General features: G+C 53.2%; 1 protein-coding gene across 1 annotated transcript; it reads left to right on the top strand.

The window, feature by feature from the left end:
* The first annotated feature begins 6,255 nt into the window (after positions 1 to 6,255).
* LOC113220212 (vegetative cell wall protein gp1-like) lies at positions 6,256 to 24,496 on the top strand. The gene is made up of 5 exons (XM_031935726.1): positions 6,256 to 6,298; positions 7,054 to 7,143; positions 8,895 to 8,985; positions 20,333 to 21,267; positions 21,401 to 24,496. Exons 1-5 carry the CDS (start codon positions 6,256 to 6,258, stop codon positions 21,577 to 21,579), a joined length of 1,338 nt encoding a protein of 445 aa, XP_031791586.1. The 3' UTR covers positions 21,580 to 24,496.
* The last annotated feature ends 2,240 nt before the right edge of the window (positions 24,497 to 26,736 follow it).

Below are 26,736 nucleotides of genomic sequence, written 5' to 3'. Positions count from 1 at the left end.
GCCAATACGGTGAAACCCCATCTCTACTAAACATACAAATCTCTTTTTTTCTTTATGATGTCCTCTTTTTTTTTGATTGAGACGGAGTCTCTCTCTGTCACCCAGGCTGGAGTGCTGTGGCCGGATCTCAGCTCACTGCAAGCTCCGCCTCCCAGGTTCACGCCATTCTCCTGCCTCAGCCTCCCGAGTAGCTAGGACTACAGGTACTGCCACCTCGCCCGGCTAGTTTTTTGTAGTTTTTAGTAGACACAGGGTTTCACCGTGTTAGCCAGGATGGTCTCGAGCTCCTGACCTCGTGATCCGCCCGTCTCGGCCTCCCAAAGTGCTGGGATTACAGGCTTGAGCCATTGCGCCCGGCCAACATACAAAAATTAAACGGGCATGGTGACATGTGCCTGTAGTCCCAGCTACTCAGGAGGTTAAGGCAGGAGAATTGCTTGAACCTGGGAGGCGGAGGTTGCAGTGAGCTGACATTGCGCCACTGCACTCCAGCCTGGGTGACAGAGCGAGACTCCATCTCAAAAAAAAACAAAAAGAAAAAAAAATCCAGTAAAAAATAGATGAAGAACATGAACTGTTAACAGACATAGCCGGGCGCGGTGGCTCAAGCCTGTAATCCCAGCACTTTGGGAGGCCGAGACGGGTGGATCACGAGGTCAGGAGATCCAGACCATCCTGGCTAACATGGTGAAACCCCGTCTCTACTAAAAATACAAAAAACTAGCCGGGCGAGGTGGCGGGCGCCTGTAGTCCCAGCTACTTGGGAGGCTGAGGCAGGAGAATGGCGTAAACCCGGGAGGCGGAGCTTGCAGTGAGCTGAGATCCGGCCACTGCACTCCAGCCGGGGCGACAGAGCAAGACTCCGTCTCAAAAAAAAAAAAAAAAAAAACAGACACAAATACATTTTAAAATATAAAGAGATGCTTGACTGCACTCACAATCAGCAAACTACAACTTTTTTTTTTTTGAGATGAAGTCTCACTCTGTCACCCAGCCTGGAGAACAGTGGCACAATCTTGGCCCACTGTAGCCTCCACCTCCCAGGTTCAAGCAAGCTTCCCACCTTAGCCTCCCACGTAGCTGGGATTACAAGCATACATCGCCATGCCTGGCTAATATTTGTATTTTTAGCAGAGACAGGGTTTCATCATGTTGGCCAGGCTGGTCTCCAACTCTTGACCTCAAGTGATCCACCCACCTTGGCCTCCCAAAGTGCTGGGATTACAGGTGTGAGCCACCATGTCTGGCATCAGTGAACTATAACTTAAAACCACAAATAGAATTTTTTTCCCTTTTAGGTTTTATTCACATGCCTGCTGACTCCATGACAGAAATTGTATAAAATATATAAAAAATTCCTGAGGTAACTTTCTATCTTGTAAGTTTTCAGTCTCTTAGAGTTCTTCAAGTCAAGTCATTGCTAGCCAGGCACAGTGGCTCACGCTTGTAATCCCAGCACTTTGAGAAGCAGAAGTGGGTGGATCATGAGGTCAGGAGATTGAGACCATCCTGGCCAACACAGTGAAACCCCCGTCTCTACTAAAAATACAAAAAATTAGCTGGGTGTGGTGGCGGGCGCCTGTAGTCCCAGCTACTAGGGAGGCTGAGGCAGGAGAATGGCGTGAACCCGGGAGGCGGAGTTTGCAGTGAGCCGAGATCGCGCCACTGCCCTCCAGCCTGGGCGACAGAGCAAGACTCCATCTCTACAAATAAAATTTTTAACCAATTAGATTGGGAAAGATGTATGGTGTTAGCAAGGGTGCTGAAAAGTAGGCACTCATATTCATCATTGGTGAAAGTGAATTTTAGTTAAAAAGTAAAACTTTAAACATTATGCTAGGTGAAATAAGCCAGTTACAAAAACACAAATATCATATGGTTCCACTCTTGCGAAGTACCTAGGTTAGTCTAAATCATACAGATAGAAAGTAGAACGGTGGCTGCCTGAGGCTGGGGAGAAGGGGGAATGGGGAGTTACTGTTTAATGGGTAGGGTTTCAGGTTTACAAGATGGAAAGGGCCTGAAGATGGACAGTGGTGATGGTTGCACAACATTATGAGTACATTTAATACCTCTAAACTGTGCACTTAAAAAGTGCACAGTGGGCCAGGTGCAGTGGCTCAAGCCTGTAATCCCAGTACTTTGGGAGGCCGAGACGGATGGATCACGAGGTCAGGAGATTGAGACCATCTTGGCTAACACAGTGAAACCCCGTCTCTACTAAAAAATACAAAAAAAAAAAAAAACTAGCCGGACAAGGTGGCAGACTCCTGTAGTCCCAGCTACTCTGGAGGCTGAGGCAGGAGAATGGTGTGAAGCCGGGAGACGGAGCTTGCAGTGAGCCGAGGTCCAGCCACTGCACTCCAGCCTGGGCGACAGAACGACAGCCCATTTAAAAAAAAAAAAAAAAGAGGTTGGCTGGGCCCAGTGGCTCACACCTGTAACCTCAGCACTTTGGGAGGCGGAGGCAGGAGGATCATCTGATGTCAAGAGTTTGAGACCAGCCTGGCCAACATGGTGAAACTCTGTCTCTATTAAAACTACAAAAATTAGCTGGGCATCAGGAGGCAGAGGTTGCAGTGAGCCCAGATCATGCCACTGCACTCCAGTCTGGGCGACAGAGTGAGACCCGTCTCAAAAATAATAATAAATTTTTTAAAATAAAGCAGCTTAAAGGAATGAGAGCAAGCTATATAGTTTTGTTACCATTTCTGTTTTTAAACACAAGTATGTGCTAATATATATGCATAAATATATATGCATATATATAAATAAATAAATATATATATATATATATATATATGCAGGGACTATCCTGAAGGCTGTACTATAAAAAGTAAGTTTCATCTCTAGGGGAGCTAATAGATGTGTAGGGGAGGGGGGACACGGGTTTGAGAGAGATTTATCCTTTTGTAATTTTTGTGCTTTGTAACATGTATATAGATTTTTCTATTTAAAAAAAAAGCAATTTACATTATATTGATTGAACATCTATTACATACCAGACGCTGTGCTGTGCCAGCTGATGGAGATGTGACAATGAACAAGATCAACATGAATACCTTCTGCTCTCACAAAGCTTATGGTCTAGTGAAGAGACAGACGCTAAAACAGTAAGCATGCAAAGAAATACCCAATTACAAAGTATAAAGAGTGCTATAAAAAAAAAGCAGCAAGGCTACTAGGAAGGGATAAACAGGGGTGAGGACTTTATTTTGTATTTATTTTATTTTATTTTTTGAGACAGCGTCTCACTCTGTCACCCTGGCTGGAATGCAGTGGTGCAGTCTCAGCTTACTGCAACCTCCACCTTCCTGGTCCAAGCAATTCTCCTTTCTCAGCCTCCCGAGTAGCTGGGATTACAGGCACATGCCACAACACCCAGCTAATTTTTGTATTTTTAGTAGAGATGGGGTTTCATCATATTGGTCAGGCTGGTCTTGAACTCCTGACCTCAGGTGATCCGCCTACCTCAGCCTCCCAAAGTGCTGGGATTATAGGTGTGAGCCACACAGTGCCTGGCCCAGAGACGAAGACTTTAGATGGGTTAATTAGGACGGGCTTCTCAGAGTTAAAATTAAAGAAGAGCACATTGCTGGGCACATGGCTCACGCCTGTAATCCCAGCACTTTGGGAGGCTGAGGAGGCAGATCACCTGAGGTCAGGAGTTCAAGGCCAGCCTGACCAATATGGTGAAACCCCATCTCTACTAAAAATACAAAAATTAGCTGGTCGTCCTGGCATGCACCTGTAATCCCAGCTACTCGGGAGGCTGAGATAGGATAATTGCTTGAACCTAGGAGGTGGAGGTTGCAGTGAGCCGAGATCACACCATTGCACTCCAGCCCAGGTGACGGAGTGAGTCTGCCTGAAGGAAGAAAAGAGGAAAAAGGGACAGAGACCAACCTGTGCAAAGGTCCTAAGGCAGGAAAAGGGTTACTGTGTGCTTGTAGACAATTATCACCCCTCTCAGGAAAGGCGTAGCCTCACCTGTGAAATAACCCAAATTTAGGGATAGAGAGACAGAGCCTCAGAGAGGGAAGCTGGCTTCTTCAGGAAAGCAGAAGAGCCAGAACTGAAACCTAGATCTTTTTGGCTCTATGAACTCAGCAGTATTCCAGCTATGCATCTGGGGACCTTTTGCAGGATTGTAAAGACCAGGACGGCTGGCCGGGCGCGGTGGCTCAAGCCTGTAGTCCCAGCACTTTGGGAGGCCGAGATGGGCGGATCACAAGGTCGGGAGATCAAGACCATCCTGGCTAACACGGTGAAACCCCGTCTCTACTAAAAAATACAAAAAACTAGCCGGGTGAGGTGGCGGCGCCTGTAGTCCCAGCTACCCGGGAGGCTGAGGCAGGAGAATGGCGTGAACCCGGGAGGCGGAGCTTGCAGTGAGCTGAGATCCGGCCACAGCACTCCAGCCTGGGTGACAGAGCCAGACTCTGTCACCCAGGAAAAAAAAAAAAAAAAAAAAAGACCAGGACGGGAAGGAAAGAGGGGAAGAAGTTGATTCCTGGCTCTGTCTTCCCCATCTCAAGGACTGAGGGAGAGCAAAACATCAGAAGCTGCATGCATATCTGAATGTCTACACACGTGCCATGAGCACCAACCATAGCCACAGACAACTGAGCCCCTAACTTACCTTGGGTTACCTTGCACCTAGAGTCTAACCCTCCTCTTCTTCTTCTTCTTTTCTTTTCTTTTTTTTTTTTTTTTTTTTTTTTGAGACAGGGTCTCACTCTGTTGCCCAGGCTGGAGAGCAGTGGCACAATCTTGGCTCACTACAACCGCCCTTCCCGAGCTCAAACAATTCTCCAGCCTCAGCCTCCCAAGTAACTGGGATTATAGGTGCGTGCTACCAATGCCCAGCTAATTTTTTTGTATTTTTTGTAGAGACAGCATTTCACCATGTTGCCCAGCCTGGTCTTGAACTCCTGAGCTGAAGTGATCCACCCACCTCAGCCTTCCAAAGCATTGGGATTACAGGTGTGAGCCACTGCGCCCAGCCAGGCCCTCTTCTTCTTTGCCCCACCTGCACCCTAGCCATTGAAATGTGCCTCTTTTGGCTGGGCATGGTGGCTTACACCTGTAATCCCAGAACTTTGGGAGGCTGAAGAGGGTAGATCACCTGACGTCAGGAGTCCGAGACCAGCCTGGCCAACATGGCAAAACCTCGTCTCTACTAAAACAAAAAAATACAAAAATTAGCTGGGTGAGGTGGTGGGTGCCTGTAATCCCAACTACTCTGGAGGCTGAGGCAGGAGAATTGCTTGAACCTGGGAGGCAGAGGCTGCAGTGAGCCCAGATCATGCCACTGCACTTCAGCCTGGGCAACATAGCAAGACTCCGTCTCAAAAAAAAAAAAAAAAAGAAAAAGAAAAACAAAAAGAAAAAGAAATGTACCTCTCTTAAAATGCTGCTTCCTTGATGTAAAACCTGAACATGTATGTTCTTGTGCATCTACAGGCTTACGTGCCTGGTGTTCTCAGTGTGTTTGCACTGAGTGCTCCCTGAGGACAGTAACCAGGTCTCACTTTCCTTATTCCATAATAACAACAATTTAATCTTCACAGCAATCTCATGAGGCACACACTCCTTTTTACAGGTAAGGAAACTGAGGCTCAGAGACGTTACAAAAAAGTGCCAACGACTGCCCAGAAAGTAAGTAGCAGAGGAGGGATCAAAGCCAGGGATGTAAAACGGCAAGGCCCCGTGCTTATCTGAACACTAGGTAAATGTACAATGAATAAATGAGTGAGTAAGCCTCGTGGCACAGATGGGGAAACTGAGGTCTAGATAGGCACCCAGGAAGGTAGTGTATGGGCAAGGCTTAAAACCCAGCCTTCATCCTGCCAGGCCAGGCCCCTCCTAGTCCCTGCTGCCCCAGGGCTCGGAATCCTATCCTGGGTCCTGCCAGGCTCCCCTGCAGCTGGGCAAACAGGCAGTGGGTGGGACTGGGGACGATTTCCACCTTGCGTGCCTGGAGTCTGCTAGGCTCTGGCTGAGCTCTCTGGCCTTTGCCCTGCATCCCCAACTTGGAGCCCAAAGGGGGTCACTGTTCTCTCTGCCCTGTGTCCCCAGGGAGGCACCTGATAAGTTTGAGAAGGGGCTGCCTTCTCACCCAGAGAGAGGTGAGGCCGTCTCCTCACCCAGAGAGGGGCTTCCGGCCCCACTCCAAGAGAGGGTCAGAACTTCCTGGTGCCTACAGGTGCACTGTGCTAAACCAGTGTGAGCATCCTGTGCTGAGAATGCTACATGCATAAGCTGCGGATGCACAGGGACTCAGACTCAGGGGACTGTGGGGAGTCCTGGCAGCCACATATGGATCAGGCTCACCCCTGCAACACCCCATCTAGAAAAGCCCTTCCAGAGCCAGAAGGGGCTTCTGGGGATGGTTCCTGGAAGGGCTGGCTTCTGCCGTTCTCTGAGTGACCAATCCGCCCATGCTTTCCAGAAATGGTCCTTTCTTATCTCCTTGCCCTCCAGCCGCTCTCCCTCCCCTCATCCACCCAGGATGTCACTGGGCCTGCTGCGAGTGGCTGCCTGGGGAAAAGGCCAGGAGCTCTGCAGTGAGCCTGTAATCCCAGCACTTTGGGAAGCTGAAGTGGGCAAATACGCACTACACACAAGCCAACACCAGGGTCCTCCCACCCAGGGGATGACAGAGGGGCTTCTGCTCACCACCGTGCCTCAAGTGCCCTGCTTCACTGTCCTGTGTGAGCTCAGTGCTGCCCTCCGGGGACTTTTCTTTTCCTGTGCACGAGGCTCCCTTCCTCCCAGCAGCCATGCTGTCACGTGTTCCTTGCCCCGGGGGGGCAGGAATCTGTCCCGAAATGTCAAGCTGAAAGGCTTCCTGGACACTTGCTACAACTGTGGTCTTCAAATTCTACTAAATTTTTCCAGTGGCAGGATCTACTGTTGAAAGGAAAGCTTCCCACCTTGTCTGTTCCTCCTAACTCCAAAAAAGTCGGGCTTGTGATCTATGGGGAGAAGAACAACCCCCGCCCCCACACTCATCTGCTGCCCAATTGTTCCCGATCCGTCGGCCCCCAGCCCTGTCCTCAGGCCAGGATCTGCCCGCGTCACTCTCCCCAGCCAAGAACAAGAGCCGAAAATGCAGTGTAGGCTGCCCCCTCGTGGGCAGTTAGAGAAGCACATGTTTCTCATAGCCGCTAGCCTTTACCCAGTGTCTTGGGGACCCCACCCCAAATAAAAAGGCAACCTAAGGAATAAGCGACTTTGTTCTGCAAATACAACTTCAAGACAAGTCTCAAGTACGTCCTATGCAGAAATTCTAGAGAAGCCACTAAGAGTGGCCAGAGAACAGCCCCCCACTTCCCCTCCCTCATTCCCCGGCCTGGTCCTCATAGACCCACCTGGAGTAGAAATTCCTCGTGAAGCCAGGCGTGGTGGCTCACACCTGTAATCCCAGCACTTTGGGAGGCTGAGGCGAGCTGATCAACTGAGGTCAGGAGTTCAAGACCAGCATGGCCAACATGGTAAAACCCCGTCTCTACTAAAACTACAAAAAAAAATTAGCCAGGCGTGGTGGCAGGCACCTGTAATCCCAGCTACTCGGTAGGCTGAGGCAGGAGAATTGCTTGAACCCAGGAGGCAGAGGTTGCAGTGAGCCAAGATCACGCCACTACACTCCAGGCAGAGCGACAGAGCAAGACTCCATCTCAAATAAATAAATAAATAAATTTTCCTCATCCAATTCCCTGCCAGGAGTTCAACTTCTGTTCTCATACTTTCAAGAACAGAGAGCTCACTACCCTCAAGGCTGATCCATTATCTTTTCTGTGCTGGGGCACTGGGAACACTGATGGTGCAGATCCATTTGTAACTTCCTGGGACTCTCACACTGCCCACTTAGCTGGAGCAACAGGTGAGAAAACGAGGGTTGCCAGTGCGCCAAAGGCACAGGGATGAGAGCAGCCAGTTCTTCACGGACCTACACCCCCACCTGCCTCTCCTCAGGGATCTTATATTCAAAGGGATTAAATTCCAGGATCTTGGAGATGACTGCAGTCCAGCTGTCCCCTTGCTTCTGCTTTCATTTGAGAATCAGCCAGAGTTCCCCGAGCACCTGCTCTATGCCAGGTCCCTCCTGGCACTTTGCCCCACTTAGTCCTTACAGCTCACTGGAATAGCGACGCGCTAATGCCCACTGGGCAGATGGGGACAGAGGCACAGGAGGTCACTTGCCCAGGATGACACCTCTAGTCATTTGCAGAGTTGGATCTGGCCTCAAGCTTGCTGGTGGCTCTTGGAGCCCATGCAGAAGTGACTGGGGCAACACATGACCCTCCGACTTGGCATCAATACCTGTGCTTCCCCTCAAAGGGCCTGGGCCAAGCTGAAAGCTGCGGAGAAGGCTCAGGGCAGACTGTGAAGTCAGGAGTTTGACCCCAGTCTGCTACATCATGCTCCTCCTTCCTGGCCCTGCCTCCACCTGTGCCCTATCTCTGCCTCCCACCTTGAGGTCCAGGACTGTTGCAACCAGACCCTCCTACCCCAACCATGTCCAGCAGGAGATGGCCCCTGCACCAGAAGCTTCTGAAGGCCTAGATGGAGGGCTAGCAGGCAGAAGGCAAACATCTCCCCCAGCTTGCAGCCCTTCACTGCTGAGCAAACCTAGAACCTGAGGTCTGGGGTCTCTGCAGCTGCCATCTGGTAACCTCCTCATGGGGCAGGAAAAAGAGTTCAGGCTCTGGGGTGGTTCTGTAAATCACCCTCTGTGGGTGTCCCTTACCCTACAGATAAGATCTAAATGCTACTGTTTTCCTTGAAGGGAGATGATCAAATGAGAGCAAATGTGCAAACACCCAGCACACAGCAGGTGTTCAACAAAGTGCCTTCCTACCCGTCCTCACCTTGCTCTTATTGCTCAGGAAAATCTGAGGATGTCAGCAACACTGAGGCCAATCCAGGATCCCCAGGGGCCAGTGTGGTGGTGGCCTTCAAATCAGGGAGCAGCCCACGGTACGGGGCCCTGTGGAGTCCCAGCAGCCATGTGCTGATCTGGCTCACCTGCTCCCCAGCACCTCACCTAGAAAAGTTCTTCCATAGCCAGATGGGGCACCTTCCAGCTCCCTGCCCTCACCCACCCAGCACCTGCCCTGTGATGCTCCCAATCGGGAACAGTCAGCTCTGGCTCCAGACCTAGGTAAGTCTGGGACATGGTCCTCCCAGGAGCCAAACGGCTCATCTTTCCCAGAGCAGACATGCGCCTGCTCTCCAGGCGTGCCTCTGGGCCTGCCTAATGGCGGTGTGACCTTGTCTGCCTCTCTGTGGCTCTCTCATCCCTTCCCCTTGGCTCTGTGCTGTGGCCACCAGGTGGGGCTGTTCTCCCGCAGACCCGTGTAGACCAACAGGCCAACGCCACCAGAGACCAGACTGAATTCTAGATTTTCTCTTCTTTTTTTGAGATGGAGTCTCACTCTGTCGCCCAGGCTGGAGTGCAGTGGCGCGATCTCTGCTCACTGCAACCTCCACCTCCTGGGTTCAAGCGATTCTCCTGCCTCAGTCTCTGAGTAGCTGGGACTACAGGCATGAGCCATCACACCTGGCTAATTTTTTGTATTTTCAGTAGAGATGGGGTTTCACCATGTTGGCCAGGCTGGTCTTGAACTCCTGAGCTCAAGTGATCCGCCCGCCTCAGCCTCCCAAAGTGCTGGGATTACAGGCGTGACCCACCAAGCCCAGCCTGGATTCTGGATTCTGAAAGAGGCAGGAGGCAAGTGATCACCCGGAGTGCAAGGGAAGACAATGGCCTTTGTCTAATCACTGTGAATCTGGCACTTCCCACACAAGACCTGATCTCATCCTCCCACCCGCCACGATGGGGGTGGGGTCAGGGGGCACCAGTCAGGCTTCTAAGTCACAAACAACAGAGACTGACCTCCAGCTAACATTAGCAGAAAATAAATGCCCTGCTCACAAAGACAGAGAACCAAGCTGGGGATAGGGCAGTCACCCAGGAAAGGTGAGGGCTCCAGTGCGGCTGGAACAGGGCACTGCCACCAAACATCATCTCCCTGGGCCCCAGTCACACACCCTGGCCCTAGCCGGCCTGACTCCTCCCAAGCTTTGATCCTGTCACCCCAACATCAGTCCTCACTCATTCAGCAAAGCGAGGGTGGGGATTGGGTGTCAGCACCCGCGCCAGGCCCCACACAAGATGGGCCTCCTCAGTAAGCTGCCAAGCACCCTGCTGGCTGGTCGCTCGGTGGAGACGGGCATTGAGAGCTGGCTACACCACCGGCTGCAGTGGACTTTGAGTTGCTGAGGGCTGCAGGCTGCAGGAGTCAAGCCTGGCTGCAGGGTGAGGGTGGGAATCTTTGCGGGATAAGAACTGGCCACATGCCGGGCGCGGTGGCTCGCTCCTGTAATCCCAATACTTTGGGAGGCCGATGCAGGCAGATCATGAGGTCAAGAGATTGAGACCATCCTGGCCAACATGGTGAAACCCCGTCTCTACTAAAAATACAAAATGTAGCTGGGCATGGTGGTGCATTCCTGTAGTCCCAGTTACTCAGGAGGCTGAGGTAGGAGGATTGCTTGAGCCCAGGAGACGGAGGTTGCAGTGAGCTGATATTGCACCACTATACTCCAGCCTGGACGACACAGCAAGACCCTGACTCAGAAAAAAAAAAAAAAAAAAAAAAGGACCGGCCCTGGGTTCGGTGGCTCACACCATAATCCCAGCACTTTGGGAGGGCAAAGCAGGTGGATCACTTGAGGTCAGGAGTTCTCAAGACCAGCCTGGCCAACATGGTGAAACCCCGTCTCTACTGAAAATACAAAAATTAGCCAGGCATAGTGGCACACACCTGTAGTCCCAGCTACTCAGCAGGCTAAGGCAGGAGAATCACTTTAACCTGGGAGATGGAGGTTGCAGTGAGCCAAGATGGCTCTACTATAATCCAGCCTGGTCAACAGAGTGAGATTCCGTCTCAAAAAAAAAAAAGAAAAAAAAAGAAGGAACCAGTCCTGGCTGGAGGGAGAGGTGACTGGGACCTCCCGGGGCTACCTCAGTGTCAGGAGAGCACTCCTGGAGACCCAAAGCTTCCAGTTAGGGATTCGAGAAGATAGACTGGGGGACGGGCAACAGGGATGCAGGCAAGGAGCTTCTCCTTGGAACGGGAGCCCTGAGACCCCTGGGGAGAATTCGATCACTCACATATTCATTCAGCACACATGTATGGCTACAGGATCTGTGCCTTCCCACGGAGAGACAGAGGAAAGGGAGCCAGTCCCTGTCCTCACGGACCTCACCTCACCCAAACACACACTCTTTAGAACAAAATTCTGGGGGGCGTACGGGCCAAAAGGAAGGGGCATTTCCCTCCAGGTCCTCTGGAGTCCCCTGACCAAGGGACCTCCAGGCCTCGCCCTGACTCACAGGTCTTCCAAAATCTCCTCCGGCTCAGGGAGGATCTACCCCTGACCCCAGCCCCCAGCCCAGTTCCTCTCCACCCCGAATCAGGCAAGGAGGTCTTTCAAAAGCTCCCCTGATCTCTGACAGGGACAATGTTGGCACACAGGTTTCTTCACAGGTGTAACACCTGGGCGGGGGCATTTGCATAGGTTTTGCAAAAGCTGGGCCTGAGGCTCACCAGTGCCCAGTTGCTCTCTCTTCCCAGCCCTGGCAGAGCGAACCTCCTGCTCCTTCTCCTCACCTGCCCCACCCTGGGCCAGGTCTCTAACCTTTGCACTGCAGAGAACCCCAGGGCCTCTTTTCTTGCTTTTGCCCAGAGTTCCCAGGAGGAAGCCAGAACAGTACCAACTGCGGCTTCCAGTCAGCAAGGCAGAGCCAGGGGACTATTGGGTCCAGCACAAAAATGACCCCTGACAGCACGGAGGGAGATGTGTCAGCCTGCTGTGAGCCCAGGACTCCAGGTGGGAACCAGTTAGCTCTGGCCCTGCCCAATTCCAGCTGCTCCAGTGCCTGGAAATTAGTAAACACGCCCTCAATATTTAGTGAATGGATGAATGAGGGTTTTCAATTCATCAGCCATTGTGAAACTGTAGGCCTAGGAACAGACAAAAGGCCTGGCCCTACCCTTGGAAAGCCCGACTGAACCCAGCAGGGGAGAGCCAGAACTACAAAGCCTGTTTCAGGAGTGAGAGAAAAAATATTCAGCTAACTGCCGTGGCAGGAAAGTCTACCTTGTGTCAAAGAACCCTGCTAAGCAAGCAACTTTACATCATCTCAGTTTAGCATAAGTCCCCTGTGACATGGGTCCTCCCAGTCCCACTTTAGAGATGAGGAAACTGAGGCTCAGAAAGGTTCCGTGACTTTTGCTTAAGGTCACAAGGCTGGGAAGGGGTGCAGCCAGGACTCTAACCTTGGAAGTCTTTATAATAAATTGAGCAAGAATGATGTGATGGCATCCAGGGTCCTTTTTCCCCCAGCTGGGATCTGGTGACTGTTTCCTCCTTAAATCCCTCTTTAGTTTTCTTATCTGCAAATAGAAGTAATAATAATACCTACATTGTAAAGAGATTGGGAGGATCTAATGACACTGAAGACATGTAGAATAGCTAGGCAGGCCCCTGTAGTCTCAGCTCCTCCGAGAGGCTGAGGCGGAAGGATCATTTGAGCCTAGAAGTTTCAAAACCAGCCTGGGCAACATAGCAAGACCCTGTCTCAAAAAAAAAAAAAAAAAAAAAGTAAACAGCAGGGTGTGGTGCCCACACCTGTAATCCCAGCACTTTGGGAGGCCAAGGCAGGGGGATCACTTGAACTCAGGAGTTCCAGACCAGGCTGGCCAAGATGGTAAAACCCCATCTCTACTAAAAATACAAAAATTAGCTGGGTGTGATGGCACGTACGTGCCTGTGGTCCCAGCTACTTGCTGGGAGGCTGAGGTGGGAGAATCGCTTGAACCCAGGGCAGGGGGAGGGGGGTGGCAGTGGAGGTTGCAGGAGATGAGATCACACCACTGCACTCCAGACTGGGCGACAGAGCAAGACTCCGTCTCAAAAACAAACAAACAAAAAGACATGTAAAATGCTTAGAATGATGCTAGCACATGTAACACCTACATTAGCATTGCCTATTATTATTATTAATTGAATTTTTTTTTTTTTTTGGAGGCGGAGTCTTGCTCTGTCGCCTGGACTGGAGTGCAGTGGCCGGATCTCAGCTCACTGCAAGCTCCGCCTCCCGGGTTTACGCCATTCTCCTGCCTCAGCCTCCCGAGTAGCTGAGACTACAGGCGCCCGCCACCTTGCCCAGCTAGTTTTTGTATTTTTAGTAGAGACGGGGTTTCACTGTGTTAGCCAGGATGGTCTCAATCTCCTGACCTCGTGATCCGCCCGTCTCGGCCTCCCAAAGTGCTGGGATTACAGGCTTGAGCCACCGCACCCGGCCTATTAATTGAAATTTATATCACTCATTCATTCAACAAACGTTTGAGTACCAGGCTTCAGCCTCCAGGAGCAGATCAGGACACAAGTACAAAGGGGGTAGTCAGTGCTATAATACTAAGAAGCAGGCCAGTGAGGGACAACAGCAGAGGGGAGGCTTCCAGCCTTGGGATATGGGAAGAGGTCGTCAAAGCTTCTCGAAGACAGCTAGTCAATTCTCCAACCAGAAGCAGAAGTAATATTTTTAACATGTAAATCTGATCAGCTAAGGCTGTGGTGAACCCTCAAATAGCATGGGGGCAGGGCCCCAATGCCCTAAGGATGAAGTCCAAAGATTCCCCTGTTCCACAGGGGATCCTACAGGCTCTGGCCATTTGCGCCTCTGCTTCCAAGGCTCTGACCCCATCCCATCCTGGCCTGTTTTCCTTTTGCCCAAAGCTTAATCCCTTCCAGCTCCAGGGCCTCTGCTCCTGTTGCCCCCTCTGCCAGACCCCCAGGCACCACCTCTCCTCCTGCAGGGTCTGAGTGCTCAGGCGAGGAGAGGTCTCTGCTCTGCACTCACACTGCACGTGCACAACCCTCTGGGAACTTCATCGCCTTGTTGAACACCTCTGCCCCTACAAGACAGAACATTCCAAGAAGATAGGAACCAAGGAAGAGGGAATTGTGTGCATGGGGGAGGCGCTGGGACAGCCTGCAGGGATCCCAGGCACCTTGGCCAACTCTTATCATAGACTTGTCTCTGGATCTGCCCTCTCCAGGGAGATATCAAATCAGGAAGCCCAGGACCCACAACCTTTGCGATCAGGGGTCTGCCAGTTAACCCCTGAGTGCTGGCTGCCTCAGGCCCTGAGTGTGGGGTCCTCCAGCTCCCAATGGCCTCTCAGTTAGATCAACACCACACCACTCAAGCCACCAGGCCACCAGATCAGGACTTCTACCACCATCATGACCAGAAACAAAAACTAACTTCCCAGGAAATCCCCTTGGAGCAAACTGGTGCAGTGGAGAGAGCCGACCTTGGTCTGACATGAAAAGTGGTTGTGCGTAGTAAGTGCTCAATAAATATTAGCTGCTATTATCAATGATAATAATAAAGTACCTGGCACATAGCAGATATTCAGTAAATGGTAGTTCTCTGGTCCCAGGGGGATAGAAAATAGAGGCAGTCAACAGCCCATCACCCACCTTACTCCCAAGGCCCTCCACTTGTACACAGGGATTCAGACCTATGGATCGCCAAATCCAAACCCTTCAGTTCTTAGGTAGGGAAACAGGCCTAGAGGAGAAGGACTAGCCCAAAGTAAGAAGCAGTGTCGGCCGGATACAGTAGCTCACACCTGTAATCCCAGCACTCTGGGAGACCAAAGCGGGTGGATCACAAGGTCAGGAGTTCAAGACCAGCCTGGTCAATATGGTGAAACCCCATCTCTACTAAAAATACAAAAATTAGCCTGGCGTGGTGGTGGTGCCTGTAATCCCAGCTACTCAGGAGCCTGAGGCAGGGAAATTGCTTGAACCCGGGAGGCAGAGGTTGCAGTGAGCCGAGATCACGCCATGGACTCCAGACTAGGTGACAGAACAAGACTCCGTCTCAAAAAAAAAAAAGAAAGAAAAAAAGCAGTGTCCCTAGAACCTGGGTCTCCTGGGCCAATGCCTCATCCTCATAATAAACTTGTCCAGCCTTAGGAGGGAGGTTTTCTGTGCCTGGATTCAGGCAGACATGTTTCCTCCAAAGGACAGCTTTGGAAGGATGGGAACTCAGGCCTCCTAAGGAAGGCAAGGGGGGTTATTAGGAAGGCCAAGGTTTATCTCTGCATGAGGAAGTCTCAGCTGCTTGACTTGATGGAATCCCCAAGAGCCTGCTCTCCCGTGGGTCAGGAAGGGGCAGAAGTCACAGGGGAGGCCTGTCCTGGTCCCTGGTTCCCTGAGTCTTTGATACCTGTGGGCCTGAGCTTGGCACTCAGCCAACAGGCCCCTGGCAACAAGATGACAGGGGCTAGTGTGGCCTCTTGGCTTCTCCCTGTTTCTCCTTAGAGACTCTCAGCCCCCAGCACTGGCCGGATCTCCCTGGCCACCTTCCCTGAAGGCCCCTTTTCCCCTGCTTTCACCTCTCAACCCATCCCCATAGCTCAGTGAGACCCTGCACCCTGCACCCTGGATTCATACCAGGCCTGAGTGACCCCCACAGCCCATGCCCTTTCTGCTTGGTCCCATTGCCTCCCAGGTGCCCCCAAATGCTGCTTCCTGTCTGTGCCACTATTAAGAGTCTTTCCTAGTGATGACTCCCACCACAGCCTCTTTCCAGAGGAGGCACATTCCTTAAGGGCCTGGTGGGGGTGGTGATGACAGGGCCAAAGGACAGCTCCCAAAGCTGGAAAGCCGGTCACTGTGGAAGGCCTGGAGGTGCTGTCAGCAAGGGAAGCTGCCCTGCCCCTCTTCTAGCAGCCAGCTCAGCCTGAGCACCTGCTCTGCAGGAAGTAGAAGGGGACTTTGCTGGAAATCTGCCTTTAATCTTGGCTTCCTGTTTTCTGCCCTGGGGGACTGCCCAGACTGTCCGAGTTGCAAGCTATTTCACACCAGCTTCTCTAAACTGTCATCTCCGTGCAAAGAGGCTGGGGGAGGGAAGGAGGCTGGGTGGAGGGAGGAGCAGCCCTTCCTTTCCCAGGGGACCCCATAAGTGTATAAATGCACATACGTGTGCATAAGCTTCGGACTGCTGGAGGTCAACCCAACTTTGCATGGAGCTAGCCCATTTGGCACTTGTGTCATCAAAATGCAACCAGAAGCTTCTGTCTGGTTCCCCACATCCAGGAGTGGGCCTCCAATCTCTCCTCTCTTCTCTGTTCTCCTGGGGCAGGCCCCATAACCAGGCAGAAGTGGCCCAGCCTCAGAGAGCTAGTGCTCAGTTCCCAACACTGCCTTGACTCCACGTTTCGCAGGCATCCCAAACTCAGTTTGTCCAAAACCGAACTCCTGAGTGTTCCCCCAGCCTGGCACTCTCCCCAGGTTCTCCCATCTCACACCATCTCCCCAAGTGCTCCAGCCACACCTGAGGACTGAGAAGTCATGTCTGATTTCTCCTGTGGCCTCACTCCCCACAAACAACCCCTCACGGGGAGCTGTCCTGGGACTTGCCTTTGTCTATTCACTTCTCTATCCCGCTGCTTCCACCAGGGCCAGACCCGTCAGCCCTGGTCCAGGCCATGCAATAGCCTCCTCACTAGGGCTTTGACCTTTGATCTTCACTCTTTTTTTTTTGGAGACAGGGTCTTGCTCTGTTGCATAGGCTTAAGTTGCTCACTGCAGCCTCCACCTCCCCAACCCAAGTGATCCTCCCACCTCAGCCTCCTGGAGGCTGGCTAATTAGAAATTAGAAATTTTTTTCTTGTTGTTGTAGAGACAGGGTCTCACTCTGTTGCCCAGGCTGGTCTCAAACTCTTGGCCTCAAGTGATCCTTTTGCCTCAGCTTCCCAAAGTGCTGGGATCACAGGCGTGAGCCACAGCACCCGGCTGACTTTCATTCTTTATTACATCACTACCCTGCTTATAAACATCTTTCAATGGCTCTCCATTGCTCATATGATAAAACCCAAACTCCTGTAATAAAAATCTCTGGCCCACAACACCCTATAGGATCTGTCCCTTCCTGGAACACCACTCTCCCCTGCTTGCCGGTCTCATCACCTTGGCCTTCTGGCTGTTCCTTGAGCCACGGAGGCTTTCTGTGCCTGAGGGTCTTTCACTATCTTCCTCTTCACCTGGAATACCCTCCCCCACTCCTCCAACACTGGCCCAGACCTCTTCCTGAGATCTGGAGGCTGAGCTCTGCCGCCCTAGTCCTCTCTCATCCATGTCTCCATGTCTCTCACCCATGGATGAAGATAGCTCATTGCCTTCACACATGTGTCTGCTTGCTCTCTTTATTTCCATATCCTCTTGGACAGGAACCTTGGCAATCTTGCTCACTCCTTCATCTCCAGCATCCAGAACAATGCCTAGTGTAGCGGGTGACCGGTGGTGCGGAGGTAAAAGAATTTACCAAGGCCGGGCGTGGTGGCTACCGCCTGTAATCCCAGCACTTCGGGAGGCCAGGGCGGGTGGATTATTTGAGGTCAGGAATTTGAGACCAGCCTGGCCAACATGGTGAAAACCATCTCTACTAAGAATAAAAAATTAGCTGAGCATGGTGGCACACACCTATAGTCTCAGCTACGTGGGAGGCTGAGACAGAAGAATGGTTGGATGCTAGAGCGGGAGGTTGCAGTGAGCAGAGATCATGCCACTGTACTCCAGCCTGGGTGACAGAACAAGACTCCGTCTCAAAACAAAAACAAAACAAAACCAAACAAAACAAAAAACTTACTAAGACAGTTGTAGATAAAGGCAGATTTATTAGAAAAAGTAGGAAAATACATTGCAAGAAGGTAGAAGAGAAGCTGACTGCCAGGAAACAAAAGGTTTGGAGCTTTTTTTTTTTTTTTTTTTTGAGAAAAAGGCGCCCCGCTCTGTCCCCGCGGGTGGAGTGCGGTGGCCGGGCCTCTGCTCACTGTAAGCTCCGCCTCCCAGGTTTACGCCATTCTCCTGCCTCAGCCTCCCGAGTAGCTGGGACTATAGGCGCCCGCCACCTCGTCACCGTGTTAGCCAGGATGGTCTCGATCTCCTGACCTCGTGATCCGCCCGCCTCGGCCTCCCAAAGTGCTGGGATTACAGGCTTGAGCCACCGCGCCCGGCCTTGTTGGAGCTTTTATAGAATAGCGTTATGCTATCTGTTGAGGTTTTTGTGCAGTATCGACGCCGAGGGTGTAGTGAGCTAACCTGCAGGAGCCTAGTGATAGTTGGGCACAGGAAGATTGTGAATTGCTTGCACAGGAGAGCTCTTTGCAATGGACATGAAGAGAGCTATGTCCTGGACATGAAGAAAGGCAGACTCATAGCTTATCGAATTTCTCTTTTTGCTTTCCCTTGCTCCCACCGACCTGACTCCCTTTCCCTAATTAGCACTTCACACCTAGCACTTAGTAGGTGCTCAATAAGCATTTGTTGAGAGAATGAATGAGTGAATGAATGAATGATGATGTTAGAAGTTAATTGGCTCTTCCACCAGAGGACAGGTCTGTGGGAGTGGGGCCCTTTATCTATTTGTTTATGGTTTTATCCCCAGTGCCTGGAGTACAGGAAGATTAAAAAATTTATTTCACTCTGCTGAGAAGAGGTGGAGCCAGGATTCAAATGCAGGTCTATTTGACTCCAAAGTTCACAGCTGGGCCACAGCACACGCAGGGGAAAAAGTCAAGTGTATTTGGGGATAAAGAAAGGTTGGTGACAAAACTGGAACAGGGATTAGAGTATTTTCCCCAAATCCCTAGTCCTTTCTTTCCCATTCTGCTAGCTGATTCAGCCAGGGGAGGGGAGATGTCAATTTCTTCCTCCCAGAAGCCTTTGCAGAGCTGCTGAAGTGCTTTCTTTTAGGCTGAGAGGCGGCCCCCCATCCCACCCCATATTATCATTCCATCTTGACCTCAGAGGAAAGAAAGGGAAACCAGCTCTGCTGAGCACCCTTTCCACTCCCTCACCCCCGGCCGTTATCTTGCTGAATCTGCACTATCTATCATGAGAGAAGAGTATTTTGAGCCTGATCTTACAAAAGAGGAAACAGCTCAGAGACCTTAGGTAACTAGCCCTAAGTCACACAGCTAGTAAGTGGACGGGTTGAAATTTAACTTGGAGACTTGAACCCCAAATTCATCTTTTTTCTATCACACCACACCTATCGCTGAAACTCATGGCTGTCTCCTCAAAGGACATCCCTCCCCAAAGGGCTGGCTTCAGCTGGGAAACCGGCCTAAGGGTGCCCTGGGTCAGAGGGCCAACCTGTGGTTTTGGGGGCAGCTCCTGCTCCTGGCATCCGAGGCTCTTTAAAACAACTGCAGCCATACTGTCTCCCAGCTCTGTCTCCCACGGGGCTCTTTGCCCTCTTCTCACTCCCTTGGGCCTCTTCATGCTTATTTTGTGTTCCAAGACTTTGTCAGCATGCCCCACTTCCTCCCCACCAAGCCCAAGAGTGCCTCTTCCCTCTGTCCACATAAGCCTGACCCTTGCTTCAGAGTCTAGTCCCTAGAAAGTCCCCCACCTTCACCTCCTCCCTACGCTGGAGTCTCTGGTCTCGGCCTCATCACTGTACCCCCATTCTGTTCCCCCGCCACCCTGCACTCTCCCACCCGCCTCATGCCTGAGCACCCTGTCCTCTCCTGTGGCTCAGAGCAGGTCATCTCCCTGCTTCTTGTTAACAATGATATAACAGCTCTTGCTTAAGGGAGGGCTCCTCACGTGCCAACTACTGCACACTAAGCACTTTAAATGTATTAACTAATTTCCTCCCCTCCCCACAAAAACTTAAGAAGTAAGTGCCATTATATATCACCTATTTTACCAAACGGGGAAACTAAAGCACAGAGAGGTTAAGTAACTTGCCCAAGGTCACGGAGCTGCTGACAACTTCTTTATTGCCTCCAGGCTGAACATAAACTCCAAGAAAGTCCCATGAGGCTCTTTAGATCTTTTTTGCCCCTGTTGTTTGCAGGAACCCATCTCCCACCACTCTCCCCCACCCACACTGCAAGTGGCAGCCGCCTGAGCTATTTTTAGATCCCAGAAGCCACCAAGCTCCCTCCGCACTCCCCGCCCCTGTGCATGCAGTTCCCTCTGCCTGGTCCCGGCTCTGTGAGATCTGTCTCCCCGTTAGCCCTCGCTTTCTTTCGGCCTCCTGCGAACCGTGTCCGCCACCTCTCCACTTTGATCAATTAATTCCTTGCGATTGTCTGTTGGCCTGTCAGCCTACCCCCACCCGACCGAGAACGCCTTGACGGTAGTGAAATGATCTTGCCAATAGACTCCAGAGCAGGCTCCGCCACGATGTCAGCGCCAGGAAATGTTGATGAATGAATGAATGAAGGCTTTCTGCTGGGAGTCAGGCCCACTCTCCACAAACAGACCTGAGGAGAGGGGCCCAGGCCCGGCCCTCAGCGCTTCGGCAGCGGGAGAGCTGCGTCCAGAGAAGGCTGGGAGGTTGCTCCCAGGCCGGCTGGTGTGCGCTGTGGGGGAGACCCTGGAGCCTTCAACGTAGCCAGGCAGGCAAGTGGGGGCAGGGCGTGGGCGCGGACACACCCCCCGCAGTGCCCCCGGCGCCCGGCAGGGGGCGCCGCCCCGCCGGCCCACGCCCCGCCGCGCGCCGGGCAGGCCCCCTCGCGCAGGCGCGCTGCCGCGGGCGGAGGATCCGGGCCGCGCTTCCTCTCGCCAGGCCTGCGAGCTTCCTCCCAGCGGAGCCCCGGGCGAGCCGAGGTTGGCCGCCGCCGCCGAGCCCGCTGCTGCCCTCCCGCTCCTGCCCCACCCGCGCCTTGCCCGGGGGGGTCCTGCCGGGGCGGGGTCCTGCGCCGCCGTCGGGGCCATACCCCGGCCCGCCGTCCCTCCCGCTTCAGCCAGTCTCTGGCCGCCGGAGCCCGCTGGGCGTGGAGCGCGAGGAGCCGCGCGGCCCCGATCGAGCGTCCGGGGCGGCCCCCCGCAGCCAGCGCGACGTTCCAAAATCGAACCTCAGTGGCGGCTCTCGGAAGCGGAACTCTGCCGGGTCCGCGCCGGCTACATTGTTTCCTCCCCCCGACTCCCTCCCGCCCCCTTCCCCCGCCTTTCTTCCCTCCGCTACCCGAGCCCTGCGGCCGTCCCCCTGCCTCTGCCTGGCGGTCCGTCCTCCCCTCGCCTCTCACTCGTACCTCTTTGTACCGCACCCCCTGGGGACCCCTGTGCCCCTCCCCTCCCCCCGACCGCATGGACCGTCCCGCAGGCCGCTGATGCCGCCCGCGGCGGGGTGGCCTGGACCGCAGTGCCCCAAGAGAGGTGAGTGCCTGGCCGTCCCGGAGTGTCCCCAGGATGGAAGAGGGTGGAGGTCGCGCGTCTGGTCTCTGTTGCTGCCACTGTCGCGTCCACTCCCATTCCCCCTTCTCCTCTCTCTCCTTTACTCCCTTGCAAGGGTTCGAATTCTCCCAGGAGCCACTGTCAGAACCCAAATGGGAAGGGAGTGCACGAGGGACGTACTGCCCTGCAGCTCCGCGGACTCATCTTCTCATCCCGAGTCGCCCGTCTGTGGAGCTTAGAGTAGGAGGTGGCTGGAGTCTGGAGGAAGAGGATCCGTATGGGCCAGGTCCCTAGAGAGAGTGCTGGACTCCCCTGCCGTTCCCTGTCCAGGGCCTCCCTGCAGGTGCCCTGACTCGCCTCATTATCCCACCATGACCCTGTGGGCTACAAGCAAGCCCAGGGCCCAGTAACCTCGGGTGAGCAGTTAGAAGCCCAGGTCCTGGGACTGAGCCTGTCACCCTTGGCCTCTCAGAAGACCAGACCTAAGCCAAGGGACCTCTGACCTTTGGGTGGGAAACTGGGCAGGCCTTCCGCCCGGGTGGAGGTGACTGAGCGTTAGCACCATGCCCCCACCTTCTGGCACCCTGGGGCACCCATTCTCCTAGGCTCTTTGTGGTCCAGACCAGGTGTCAGGAAGGGGTGTGTCCAGCCAGCAGATTTTTGGAGCTTAACTACCAGTTAACTTCCCCGCCCATTTTGTACACCCGAGAACGGAGGCTCAAAGGGAGAAGTTGCTACCCCAGGCCCCTAGTGGAGTTAGGCTGGGTATCCTTTCATCCCCAGCTCTGCAGGGCTGGATGGCTGTGGGTGGAAGGAAACCAGGCAGGCACCGTCACCCAGTGGGTACACAGGCCCCCCAGCCTGGCCCCAGAGGGACTGTTGGTTGAGCACGTGCTTCCCTGCAGAGGGCTGGAGGGAGTGAAAGGGCTTCCGGCCCCAGCTGTGGCTGGGTCAGCTAGCAGGAGATGTGGGGAATGTGTGGTGTGGGGCCATCTGTGTGGTGTGGCAGGAAGGCCGGGTCCTGGTCCCGGCTCTGAGTTGAAACAACCTGGTGGTCAGTCCTGACCCAGCGCTCCCCACACCTATGGCCCAGCTGGCACAGGAGCAGCCAAGTTCAGAATATATATGGGGTCAGATGGGAACCGTGGAAGCCCTGTCTCCACTGGCAGCAGACTACAGAGTGGGGACACCCAGGGGGCCTATTTCAAGCTCCTAGTACCCTGGCCGTTCCAGTGCCTTTCTTGGTTGTGGCCACAGCAGGAACAGGGCAAGGGCAGCAGGGGTGAAGTTGGGGCCTGGCAGGATCCTCTGGCCCAGGAGAGTAGGCAATGCCCTAGAGGGTGTTGAGTGGTGTCTGGGCTCCCTTGGAGCTGCTGGCAGTTTTGCCCTGCTCGGTCCCTGCTCACAATTTAGGTTTTTTTTGTTTTTTCAGTTTTTTTCTGGCTGTCCTGACATGCACAGTGGAGGAGACCCAGATGTCCTGGGCCTGTGAGACTCCCCTCACATGGCCCCACACCCAGCCCTAACTTCCTTTCCAGCCTGAGGGGACTGGGGCTGGAGCCTGACATGGTTGGCTCCCTCCCACCCCAAGCCAGCCTTTTTTATTTTGATTTTATTTTTATTTTTACCAACTGTGAGCTATGAGGGTGCGACCCAGGGTCCCAGGGCCTTTGAAGAAAGGAGTCTGGCTTCTGGCTAGCACGTGTGCAGGGATGTGCTTTTCATTCATTCTGAGAGGGAGTGAGCTTGGTGCCCTCCTCCCTCTCAGAAGCGGCTGCTCTTCTCTCTGCATTGGGTCAGGGGCAAGGAAAGACCAGAAAATATTCCCATTTACCACTGCAGGGGGGCCAGACCCCAAAAGGCTCAGCCACACAGAGTGGCCCATGGCAAGGGTTGGAAAGTTTGGGGACAGAATGCAGCTTCCTCCAAACAAATATAGGTAGGGGTTGAGGCCCATGATCCATAGTGTGATGTGGCTGCCCCCCAAAGATCTGTCTGGGTGCGGTTCTGGGCTCCATCTTTTGAAGGATTTTAAAACCTTGACAAGTCGTCTTCAAAGAACCAGGGATGTTGATTGAGTCTGGGAAAGAGAAAGTAGGGACAGATTCTCCTGTGTCTGAGGGACTGTCCCAAATGAGAAAGGCATCCCGTGGCAGAAGTTGTCCCAGACACCTGGGCCAGAGCTAGGGAGCAGGTGGGTCCCAGGGAAGTGAATCTGAGCTCATTCTAGGGAAACTATGAATGTACTCATTTTCTTGATTTAGAAAATAACAAAACAGCGCTACAGGAAATTTAGAAAACGAAACAAAAATCACCCACTCTTTCTTCAGCAGGCAGTGACTGTGTTAGCATTTTGGAGTTCCTTGCTGGTCTTTTCCCCATCTTTTTCCTTCATCGCCGTTGTCACTGGAGTGTGTGTGCCGTGACACCATTTTCCATTTAATACTGCGTCTGTGGGCATTTTCTCATGGTGCTACATGGTCTAAGTAATGTTGCTTCTAAAAAGCTACAGAATATTCCAGGCTGGCCTGCTGCAGCGCCATCACCCATACACTGGAGTGTGTGCATTTTTCCCCTCTGTTGCTGTTGTGGTTGTCATTACTGTGAGTCCCAAAAGCAGCCAGGGTGTTGGAGGGCACAGGCAACTTGGCACCCAACTGAATATGGGTTCCAGGCTCAGACATGCCACTTAGACCCAGGGTGGAGGGACCTTAGACAGGTCACTGACCTGCTGAGCTGCCTTTATATAAATAACAGGATGGTGACACCTACTTTAGAGGAAGGTGGAAGAACAGTGTCAACTAACTAACCAAGGGACTCTAAAGTGCCTGGTACAGTCCTTCCTGCACTCCCTCTAGGAGTAGGACTGGCATTGTTGAAGGAGTGTCCACTGCTGGCTGCCTCAACCTGTGGGGAAGGTGCCTGAGCCACGAGCCGATGTTGGCTGACCACTTACCTGGCAAAGAGGTGGTCTCTGCCTGGGGAGCCCCTCTGAACCCCCCTGGCCCTGAAGTTCTAGAATACTATGAATACTATGGCCAGAATACTATGGAATACTATGGCCAGTGCCCTTCCCTGCCCTCCCCATTCCCCATTACCATGTGATTGCCTGGCCTATGGCATGGGGCTGGCCCTGGGAAGATGGGCTGCTGGTTAGGGTCCAGGACCTGACTCCACCTTTTCCCTTTCCAGTCTCCCAGCATCAGAGCTGAATAGACAAGGTTTCTTCTTCTTTTTTTTTTTTTTTTTTTTTTTTTGGTGAGATGGAGTTTTGCTCTTGTTGCCCAGTCTGGAGTGCAATGGCGTGATCTTGGCTCACCACAACCTCTGGCTCCCAGGTTTAAGTGATTCTCCTGCCTCAGGCTCCCAAGTTGGGATTACAGGCATGTGCCCTCACGCCTGGCTAATTTTGTGTTTTTAGTAGAGATGGGGTTTCTCCATGTTGGTCAGGCTGGTCTCGAACTCCCGACCTCAGGCGATCTGCCCACCTCGGCCTCCCAAAGTACTGGGATTACAGGTGTGAGCCACCGCGCCCAGCCGACGAGGCCTCTTAAGAGCCTGGCTGCCTCCCGCCTCCCAGCTCTGGCTAGGTCAGCCCAGTTCGGCATTTTCCCAGAGGAAATAGAGGCCTGCTTAGCCTGAGACTTAGACAAGGAACCCAGGCATCCTGAACCCCAGCCCAAGAACAGCCATGCCAGTCTCATCTTCCCACCCTGTCCCAGTAGCCAAGGAAGGGAAGGAAGCTGGGAGATTGAGGGTAGGGGGATTCTGGAGCCTCCCAGAGCTTCCCAGGAGGGAGTTGGACACACCGGGAAACTCATGTGGTAGCCTCCCCCTTCTCAGCAGGTGTTCCCCAGGTCTAACCTGAGTGTGTTTCACTGTGACATACCTGCTTCCTCTTGTTCTGCTTTTATGGAGACCAGAGTAACTGGGAGTGCCCTCCTACAGCCACCCTGTGGGCAGTAGCAGGACACCAGTCTCTACTTGGCAACCCTGGGCCTAAGAGACTGTAGCCCCGGATGACCCTAGGGTGGCCCAGGACTAACCTAGGGAAGGGGTCCTCCTCCAGGTGGCCCATTCAGTGCAGAGGTCCCTTGGGCACACGACCTCAGCCTCCAGCTGCCATACTCTGGCCGTGGAGTGTCTCCCTCCTCCCTGCTCTTAGTGTAAAGGAAGTGGGCATGACAGCTGCCCTCCTGTCCCGCAGCTTGGGATGGGATGAGGTCACAGGGTGGGGTCCATCCCAAGATGCTGGCCTGGCCTGGCTCAGATGAGAGCCCTTTGGGTGTTTCTCAGTTTCCCCCGCCCTTGGTTGGGGACAGGATGGGTGGAGGAGCAGGCCACCCCCAGCGCCCGGCAGGGAGCACTGCCTCCCTTCCTCCTCCCCTCTGGGTCCCTTCATCCAAGGGCTGGAAATAGAATCCGCTAAGTAATGATTAAAGTCAAATTCAGACCTAAAAATAAAAAGCTGGTGAAGGAAGAGCTAGTGCTCCCTGCATGGCTGAGGGGAGAAGTGAGCAGGGAGAGGCTGGCTTTGGGTGGCTGAGCCCCTGCTCCTTGGGATCAGGAGTACTCCACCAGTTGAGGGGGTGCTCTTTTATCTACCATGACGTGGCCCATTAAGTGTAGACAGCACCAATCAGGGCAGACTGACAGGACCCATTAGAAAAAAAAAAAAAAAAATCCCATTTTTCCCATGGGGAAACTGAGGCCCAGAAAGGAGAAGTGGTTTGTCCAGTGACTATTTGAGAGCTCCCCTCAGCAGGCCCCCAGGGACTGGAGGGCCCTGTGCAGCCCAGCCTGCCCTTTCTGCCTGCTCAGTTTCTCTTCCTGGTTTTAAGGTGCTAAGATGAAGGCAGCTTCTCATCACACACTAGCTGTGCACACACCCTCCAACCGCAGCTTCCCTCCACCCCTCCTTCTGTGGTCTGGGCCCAGAGTCGAAGGAACAAGTAGAAGAGGCTGCTTGGTGCCTCCCTGGCTGTCCTGATCATGGCATGGTTGTAAGCGTTGTGGGCAGGTGAAAACCTGGGCATAATCTGCCCCCCTTGGACCCTGGCTGCTGCTTCTCAGCCCAGCCTGACACCTGGTCCTCATGCAGACTCGCGCGTCTATCTGCAGCTTGTGCTGTCCATGCTGCAGGGAGACAGGAGGGAAGGATGAAGAACAAACCCTGAGAGCGCCTCTGCTGGCGGGTGGAGGAAACCAGGAGTCAGTGAGGGGAGGCCTGTGGTTCTCACTTCCTGGCAGGGCTGGTAGGAGCTCTGAAGCTGGGGCTGTGCGTGGGCTGGGGCAGCCTGGAGGGCCTCCCGGAGGGGAAGGGCCTGTGAAAGTCAAGCGTTTGAAGAAGAAGCATGGTAGGGAGAGAGGTCCTTCTTTGGAGCTTCTGCCCTCTCTGGGGCTGCTGGCTATTTTCTGTGTGTCCCTCGACAGGCTCTTGGCCTCTCTGAG

Source organism: Piliocolobus tephrosceles, chromosome 6 (genome assembly GCF_002776525.5).
Source record: "Piliocolobus tephrosceles isolate RC106 chromosome 6, ASM277652v3, whole genome shotgun sequence".
Taxonomy (NCBI): domain Eukaryota; kingdom Metazoa; phylum Chordata; class Mammalia; order Primates; family Cercopithecidae; genus Piliocolobus; species Piliocolobus tephrosceles.
This window is presented reverse-complemented; position numbering and strand designations above follow the sequence as displayed.